Source organism: Coffea arabica, chromosome 9e (assembly GCF_036785885.1).
Source record: "Coffea arabica cultivar ET-39 chromosome 9e, Coffea Arabica ET-39 HiFi, whole genome shotgun sequence".
NCBI classification, from domain to species: Eukaryota; Viridiplantae; Streptophyta; class Magnoliopsida; order Gentianales; family Rubiaceae; genus Coffea; species Coffea arabica.
The window spans coordinates 1178934-1188616 of NC_092327.1; the positions used below are offsets into that span (position 1 = coordinate 1178934).

The 9683-nt window shown below is 34.7% G+C and overlaps 1 protein-coding gene across 2 annotated transcripts; it reads left to right on the forward strand.

Annotated features, from left to right (window-relative positions):
* The first annotated feature begins 1627 nt into the window (after positions 1 to 1627).
* On the forward strand, positions 1628 to 9083 carry LOC113710356 (uncharacterized). 2 transcript variants are annotated; one of them, XM_072065953.1, is made up of 4 exons: positions 1628 to 2125; positions 2572 to 3551; positions 3658 to 3755; positions 6198 to 6373. In XM_072065953.1, exons 1-3 carry the CDS (start codon positions 2005 to 2007, stop codon positions 3748 to 3750), a joined length of 1194 nt encoding a protein of 397 aa, XP_071922054.1. In that variant the 5' UTR covers positions 1628 to 2004; the 3' UTR covers positions 3751 to 3755; positions 6198 to 6373. The 2 variants fall into 2 exon arrangements, with proteins under 2 accessions (XP_071922054.1, XP_027089113.2); XM_027233312.2 differs by lacking the exon at positions 6198 to 6373 and adding an exon at positions 8713 to 9083 and having other exon boundaries at positions 1629 to 2125.
* The last annotated feature ends 600 nt before the right edge of the window (positions 9084 to 9683 follow it).

Sequence of the window (9683 nt, forward strand, 5' to 3'; positions counted from 1 at the left end):
ATTATAGATCGAGAAATAATTAATAGAGAAAAGGCACTTTTATCCTAAAATCAAGAAAGGGTAAAGTGCCTTAAGAAAAAGTTGAAGAGGATAAATGCAATTAGAGATAAAATTAGAAAATGTTATTTGCACTGCAATTTTTATTGTTAACACTCCCACTATCATTTTAATCATATAGTTTTCATTTATTAGACTATATGATAAAACAAATGATAAAAGTGTAAATAACAAAAAAATGGAGTGCACATAATATTTCTCTTAAAATTAAGAGGATCTAGTGATACAACAACAATAATAATAATAATAATAATAATAAAATTGCGAGATCCTTCATTGATTTTCACGCTCATCTCTAGTTCTTGCATTTTGTACTTTGCCTGTAAGAGGGTGTAGAAACACTAGAAAAACTCTTTTGAATTACGAAGATATATTATCTTTTACTAAACTAAATAATTTAACTACTTTGAAAAGTTCTCATGCACAGAGTTTTATTTATGGATTAATCATCTATACACTGATAATATATACACTTTCACCATTTGATGTATGACATATAACCCGAATTTGAATTAAAAACTCAAATTTTGTATATGTGTCATGCATCCAACTTTGATAGTGTATATAAGATTTACTCTTAATTTATTGCCTATAAATGAAGGAGAAAAGTTAAAGTTGGCGGGGAAGGAGATTTTAAACGATTATCTAAATGAATGATGACCTTGATAAATGTAAAATAAGCTCGGTAAAGGCATAAGGGCCAACTATTGTGTTATTCTTCAAATATGTGCCAAAATAAAGTGACTTATGACATATTTATGAGTTTAGAGGCTATGTCAGTGTATTTAATTGCAACAATAAAACTAAGATTTTTCGACTTTATAAAAAAAAAGTAAAATTTTTCCACAATTGCAAAAATTAAAGAAGGTCAAAATAATCAATATTTTATTTTATATTTCTTATTCATTTTTGTTGACTCAATCACAAAAAAAACCTTAAAAAGTAAAAGATGCACGACCTTTCTAACCTTCCTTTGAATTACTTACGCATACAAAAATGCAAATCTTACCATACACCAAAATTTTGCTTCATAAATATCTTGGAATTAGAACTCTTAACTTGAACATACATAGAAAAAGGTATTTTACAAAAATTTGATGAGTAAAAACTTTCCACTTGTCACAAAAAGTTAGCTTTGTTAGAAAATTTGATAAAAGATATGCAGTCTATAAAAACAGAAACTACTTTAAATAAACACAAAAAAAATAAAAGATTTGTTTGAATATGTTATTATTTGTTAAAAAATTATTTGATTGAATTACAAACACATTTCTAAACTACATTTTTTTATCTTTTATTTATCTTCTACCTCACATATATCGTATTATAAAAAAAATAATATTATAATATTCTTTTCAAAAAAATATTTTAAATAATCTCCTATACGGACACACTAAAGAGTTCTTTCAAGCAACAAAATCTGCCAACAACCCGGTTCAAAATCCATACCATCATTGCCAAGAGTATTAAATAATAAATATATACAATAAAATAATTAGAAAAAGACCCAAAAAAAAAAAAAGAAAAACACACTATTGAGATAGAGATACTCCTAGAATCCAACAATGCCACAAAAAGGCTGAGACTTCATTTTAGATTCCTGAAATCTTCAATAGCCGACCCCATCTGGCATATGGCCATATCTTTCCCACATTACGTTCTGCCAAAATACGACCTTTCCCTTGCATTTACCACCTCTTTTCTTCGAATTTTCAAATCCTCAGAACAGTACAGGTTACAGACAAATTAATCCTACTGACTATTCACCTCCACTCCAAAACAAGAAGAAAACGAGTAGTATCCCGGAGACTGGGGAAGGAGAGAGACCCACAAAGAATCACACACACAACACACACTGAGAAAGAAGGGGGGGAAAAAAGGTACTCCCTAGAGAGTTTTAGAGACAGCCCACGGTTCATTTGCCCAAAAAATAATCAATCAGTCATCATGCCAAAAGGTTCCAAGAAGAGAAAGGCTGAAAAGAAAAAGAAGGAGCAAGAGGCATTGTCCCATAATCAGAGTCACAACCATCAGACACAGCCACAATCTGCTGTTTCTCATACTCATGGTAAACTCGCACACACTCCTTTTCTTGTGGGGTATTTTGGTTTTTAATGCCTTTTCAATCTTTCTAGATAGAACCCATCTGGCCCTTTTGATTATTATCTTTTTCTGTTTGACCCTTACAGTTTGTGTGTCTCCCAATTTGGCCTTGTGGGTATGGCTTAATTCTCTTGTTTGTTCTGATTACAGCAACTTTTGTTTTCAAGATTTTGTGGGTTTGGCTCAATTATTGTGTTTTTGTTGGAAAGTTCTTGACTTCTTCACTTGTTTATATGTTTTTGATGGCGATGTAGTTCAATCAATGCAGGGTGGTTTGTTACTGTGATTGTCAGGCTTCTTGTACATGTTACTTCATGATTAAGATTTGTGGTTTGTTGAATGTTGGTTGCTGTTTTCTGTTCTGTACTGGATATTTGTTGATTTCTTGTTGAATGAATCAATCTATGGCAGAAAATGATGATAAAGAAAGTGAGGGTGAGGAGGTTAGTTCTCCAGCCTCACAAGACCATTCCAATCATCAGCATCAGTTCATTGATGGCGAGAAGGAAGATGTGAAGAAGGTAGAAGATAGTTCACATGTTCAATTATCTGGTGAGAAGAGCAAATCCATTGAAGAACACAAAGATAATGGTGTAGCAGTGGAAGAGCCAAAAGCTGAAGAAAGTGTTGTTCAGATTGAGAAGGAACCGAAGCCTGCAGGTGAATTGAATGGCAATAGCATAAGTGAGGAGCGCGTTAAGATTCAGAAGGAATCAGGTAATGGAGTTGCATCTGAGAGTCTGGATGGGGAGAGTACTTTAGAGGTTGAAAAGGAATTGAAACTTTTTGAAAAAGTAAATGCATCGGTTGAGCATGTTGAACCGCAGAAGGAACACAATGATGGAGTGTTGACTGAGCGTCGTAATGATGAATGTCGCTTCATTGACAAGACAAATGTTGTGGTGGATAGTTCTCCATTTGGTAGTTCAGCAGAAGCAGTTAATTCCTTCTGTGAAGGTCTGGCTGAAGTACCTAATCCCATTCCAGTTGGGGAAGTTTATGGTTCAGTAGCAGAACCTGACTCTGATACTGTTCCAGAGGAGAAGATTAGCAGAGATAGTAGTAGTCCAGGTCATAGTTTGTTGACTTCTAATGTAGTCACAGAAATGCATGAAAATGGGAAGAAAGATGTGGCTGTGATGGATCAGAATGATAGGAGTTTGCCAGTCCTTGTGGACTTGGGATTAGAGAATAAGAGGGATGAAGCAATTATTCTAGCAGGTAATGCTTTGAGAGCTTTAGAGGCAAGGGGCACAGTTACTCAAGAAACTGAAGAAAAGCAGATGCATTTGTACACTGCTCCTGAAGATGAAGCTGCAAATTATGGTCATGCTAGTAATGGTGAACACCATATTAAGGATTCAGACGTTCATGGGCACTCTGATACACAGGTTTGAGTTTTCTTATTTTCCTGCTCGGCATATATTGAATATGTCATGCTTTTAACTGATACATAACAACTTTTGTATTTGCTTTTTGTGTTGATGAAATATGTAGCCGCTGGTTGCTTCTGCTATACAACCTGTGCAAAGAACTTCATGGATGAGTTGCTGTGGTCTGTTTGAGGCATTCGCTGGATCAAGTAGATAATGCCCGTAAGATTAAGTCTTGAACTCTAGATATTATTTTTCTTTTCTTGAATGCTTTAGGGTATACCCTTACTGTTAATACATCTTCTTTCCATTTTGACTGTAGATAAAACTGACAGTATTCTTTGCTTAAAATCAACTTGCTTGTAGATTCAAATGATTGCTCTGTTCTGGATATAATGCAGAAGGTTGCTTTATGACCTTGTGGATGGCTTTAGAAGTTGATATTTGTTGCTTTTATTCGCAAAGTGTAATTCAAGATTTACTATTAAGACAGTTTTTGTTCATCTAAACCATTTGTTGGTTGAAGAATAGAGCAATGATAGATTGATGAGGACAAAGTTAAACATAAAAATAAGGGTCATGGATGCTAAATTTTACTCGAAAAATTCAACTTCCCCTTCTTAAAAGAAAAAAATCTTTTAGAGGTGCTAATGGAATAACATTAAAGGACCAAGAAGTGCTTTTGATTGTGATGTGCAAGAAAGTAATCATCAAAACAACTACGTGTTCTCAAATTAAAAAAAAAAAAAAGAGAGGGAGCAAATTGAATGTATTTCTCCATTGCATTTTCTCTGTCATCTGATTTTCTCAATTACTTTGATGAACCTTTACCTTTCAACTTACCTTCCTAGGTTTTGGTTGGGATGTCAGAATTTGAAGCATACATTCCATTTTAAGTAATTGTGCCCATGAAGCTCTACTTTCTTACCACTAGAACAACTTTTGTAGTTTTTTGCGCATTAGATGATTCGTCTTTTAACTTCTGGCAAAATTTTTCTGGTTTTGTTTCTCGAAGTCATTAAGGTTTCTTCAAAAGTAGACCAAAGTTAATGCAAACTGAAAAGTAATGGAACAGTAATGGAACGATAACGCATTTCAGAAAGAATTTTGAACATTTAACTATCACACTATATCCCAGTTTTTAGTTTTTAGGTGTTCAGAAATTTAAAAATTGTAGCCAACTCCTCAACTACGTGGTCTTTAAATAAGTTATATATTTTATGCGTTATCATAAAAGTTCAGGATTTCCTAGATATTGTAGTCTTTAATGACTGTGAGTTAGTTATGAGTTTAATCAGGTTGATTAGATTATGGATTAACTGCAGGAAAATAAAATGGAAGTTAACCTTACCTAGAATAGATAAAAGAAAAACAAAAATCTAGGTATACAAACTATATAAATTGCTTCTTTGACATATGCTTTTTTTTCAAGCATAGAGAAACCTCATAACTTAGAGAAGGTGGGATCCCTTGAAGTTGAATTTGTTCCCAACCCCAGGTGTACTGTAGGATGTACAATTTTAAAACAGAAATAAATATTTATTTTCAACTGCAAGTGAAAACGTGGAAAGAAAATCATTACACATTCCTAGCACTTTGGAATTTTGAAGCTGAAAATGTAATTTCTACAAGATAGAAGACATATAATGGGTTTTAGTGTTAAGTTTCTGAAGTAAATAGGACATCCATTTTACGGCATATGAAAATTTGGTTCATTTTTTATATTCTTGCATATTGTCTTATCTTAGCGAGCAAAATTCACTTCTTAAATATGCAAAAAATGAATCTTGAGGTGAAAATCATCTTTAAGACTGGGGATGGGAATAGGGCAGGTATTGGTGCAACTTTGGGAGGATTATGGTCTAGGTAGATCCCACTAGCATTAAGCTGTTTAATTTCTCATAATTTCTGGTTCTATCATGGGGCAAAAGTATATAGAACCAATTTTCATTTTCAAATTTCTCTAAGTTGTTTGTATTGAAGAGAACTGCAAAGAAAATTTCGATTGGTATACTGAAGCTCCTGAATTCATATCTTATAAATCAAAATGCTAATCTGAGATTTCAGATGTGGTCTGGGTAAGGGATAATGCCTATACTTTTGATTACTTTTGGCTATCTATTATTGTGCCATAAAGCCATTCAAGAAGAGGAACTAATTAAATACCATAGGAATCAATGGTAGGACTAACTGAGGTTTCTAGACTGGCACAGGCCAACTAACGAGCAGTTTGAAGTATGACTTTCAGCGGATGTGGAGTAGTATCGGATTGCTGGCTGATAATTTTACCTTTTTATTGAGTGTAATCGCTTATCCTGATATGTGCTTAGATGGGGCCATGCCTGCGAGAATTAGCACATCGTTACTTATGATAAGAAACATATTCTTTCCAGAGTTGGTTTCGTAGAAATTGGCTTCCGAACATTCCCAAAGGCCATTCATGTGCAAACTGATCAGCAGGCAATAAGTCCTAGATTTATTCCTCCCTTGTGTCAGTTATCTCTATTTTGCTTTCAAGAGCTTTGTTCCATTTTGTTGTCACTGTTTGGTGAAATCAAATCTTATGGAGCTTGACTTTTATGTTGCTGTTGTGATGCCTGTACTAGGTGTCCATAGACATTAGACAACAGTTATATGCATTTATGCTCTTAAGCTGCCATGCAGGTTCATCATGCTGTGTCTTAGGCACTGAACACTTCTATCTTAGTGGTAAGTTTGGGGTTAAAGGTTGTTGCATGGTGCCTTAGATGTGCTTTTACGTATTTTCTTAGCCTAGGAGCTGAAATAGGTCATTACTCTGTACTTGGGAAATTTATGTGCTGGACCTTAATCTACTGGTTAGTCATTCAACCATAAGCAATTTGTTGAGATCTTTTACCAAGTATAGGTTGCTAGTTTTCGTTATCCTGGGTAACAAATTTATTCCAACAGCGAAATCTGATTGTCCATGTGAAATATGTTTATACAGTAGTTGAAATAATGTTTGCTAATTCCCACATTCGATGGAACTATGGTGACGCCAAGTTAATATTCTGTCGATTATTCTCTGTCTATTATGAATACTTTACTGCATTTCCCTCGTACTCCTACATGTCTTGCTCTAGTGATTAAATGTAATTGCTTCCTTAAATACCTGCTGCAGTTACTTGCATAAATATTTTTTATTCTAACTGGACTAGTACCTCGTGGCTTTTATATTCAGTCAATTCTGAAGGTTTGGTAATACCTTCTTGTTTGAATGTAGTGGAAACTTGTTGCTGAATGCAAAAAATAATGGATCATTCAACTTTTTGTAACATACATGTGCATTGGTAGTTTAATGTGTTTAAGATATTTGTGATGGTCGTGGTAGTTATCAGGCAGCTTGATCAATGCGCAACCTGCATCAGTAATAAAAAATCATTGTATGACATTCTACCCCTTTAACTGGTGTTTTCAGTTTGCAGTCTTTTGAAAATTTTTTTTTTTTTTTTCTTAGAGATGGATACTGTTTTTCTTGGACTCAGTTATCTTCCTTGTATCATGTTTATGCTCAACACACATCAATAGTAACTTTTCTTGCTGACATTTATGTCTGTGGAAGGATATTAATGTGTTTAGCCTTCTGTTTGTGTAAAGGATGAACAGGATATGTATTTGATCTTTTGTGTTTATCCTTGATGGGATTAAGTTATCAAGTAAACACTCTACTCTACAACTAAGCGTGAGGATGCTTGCACTATAATGAGTCACTTGCTGATCTTGTAAAGGAACTCGGTTTATTTTTTGTGTGCAAAGATAAAGCAAATACTTCTGTGGGAAGTATTAATTCACCATATTTACCATCCACCCTCCTGTTTTGTTTTTCTCTTTTAATGGATTGCACATCAGTAGAACTTTTGTACAGAGCAAGTTGATATGGTTTTGGTTTTTATATGCTCATCTATTGTTGAGAATAGTCACTTTAATACCATATCATGGAAAAGAAAACTGAGAAATCTATTCAACTTTATTGCATTTGTAGCATGTGCCCAAATAACTACTTTAGAGGTAGATGAGGTTTAGTGGTGCGTGAAGACAGTTAAAAGTCATTGCTAAAATATGGGATAAAATCATGTTGTGATCTATAGTTTTGGGTCAACAGTCAATAGGAGTTAGATGCTTCGAGTGCGTGTAGGGATTTGTGAGAGAAAAATTTCACCTGTCAAATGAACTTTTTCCCCCAATTCTTTGTAGCTTTAAGTAGATAGCATTTGACTTGATTATATGCATATAAAGTGGGGGATGTGAACTGCTCTTGAAGAAATACTTCTTCCTTAGCCTAGCAAGTCTCAGCCTTTCTATTTCATGAAATGCCATTTCAGTATCTTCAGTTAAAGAATTATTCTTTTCAAATTTTGCACCTCAAAGCCTAACCTAGTTTAGCAAATCCTTGTAAGCATGTCTTGGATGTTCTTGAAAACCAGTTGCTTCCTAGATCTGTCTGCTCATAATCTGGTTTCAGGCTGGATAAGCAAGCTAGTTTTTTCCATCTGAGCATGTATTCTTCCAATCCATTACTCTTTTTTTTCTTTTTTTTTTTTTGGGGGGGGGGGGGGGGGGTGTCCTGGGTATCTGACACTTGAAGTTAATTTGCTTTCCAAGATTGGGAAGAAATCTCTCTGTCTGTAGGGACTCAAATTTCAAAACCAGGTTGTGCGGTATATTGCAATCAGTTATCTTATTTCATGTGGGCCTTACTGGATTGAATTGCAAGAAGCAAGTTTTACTGCATGAATGTCATCTTTATAATAAATCACATCTATTCTACTGGGAGTCTGAGAGAGGTTTTAGACATCATCTTCCATTGGATTGTCATAGGATTTAATACACCAGAGAGTGGTCGGCTGCATGAAATCTTCACATCCCTGCCAAGGAACACCCTACACACATAAAAGGAAACAAAAGACGAAGAGTAAGAAAGACAATGGCACAATATTCTTAAAGCTTACCTTCGAAATAATTAAAGATAAAGGCATGTATGTTGGTGAGACTTGGCTCACCATAGCCGGTGTAGATTTTGTGAGTTCGTGATTGGCTGTATTTGCAATGAGTGCCAGACTTCAGTTTTGCATGCAAAACTGTCAAACTTGTTTCCTTTTCATATCTGGAGAAAAAGATTTAGAATCGTATAATTCTAATCCTATTTTGTTTGATTCAGGGAGCCAAGAATGGAGTAAAGCTGAAATGTGTGACAGAGCTTACCAAAATAAGCGAAAATCTCTCTGCAGAACTAACCTCAGGTTATGTTATATATATATGTTAAGTATCACTTGGGAACCCCTGAGACTTTCTTGGTTTAGTTTATGCTTGTATTTTTTTTTTTTGGGGTCAAAAAGATGCTTGTGCTAGTCTTCTATAGTGTCTCCTTCCATGTTTAGTGTGGTTTTGTTTTACCTGTGGAGGAAGATAATGAGAGATTTTTAGATGTACTAAAGGGAGATTTTTGCATTGCATAGCATAGCAGGGAAATGACAAATTTTGAAGATTTATGAATTTATATATATTATTAGTTATGATATTGTCAGTCAATACATTTTTGTTCGCCGGTAAACTAGCATTACTTGCTAATGGGTTCTTCTTCCGGATATTTTATCCTCTCTCTCTCTCTCTGTCTTTTTTTTTTTTTTTTGGGTAAGCGAGAGGACGTGAATCCAAGAGCTCTTACTTATAACACCTCTCACCTTATCATCCAATCAAACCCTCCCCTCCCCCCCACCACAGATCACAGTACTTAGAAGATCTCTTGAAGTTTTGAAGCAGATCATGCTTATGAAAAGAGATAAATGAGACTTGAATAAAACAATGCTTGAAACCAACTACTACTAGAGTAGTCGGCCATCAGAGACAGAGAAAAAAAGGGGCAGCTCTTGAATGCCTCAATCAGTGTATTCTAGTGCTCAAACTTCTTTGTTCTGGGAAAAGTAGGATTGGAAAATTCTTTTTTGGCAGAAGCTGTTGAGGTGAAGTGGCTTGTGTGCTGTATTGGATTGCTTATTGTTTATACCACTCTTTCATGGGTTCTATAACAGGAAATTTAATCTTCATTTGACCTATACTAGATTTCAGGCTTTTGGATTTCAGAAAAATCAAGTATCGGAATTGGAGATTGAAGAGCACTGCGTTGTATGA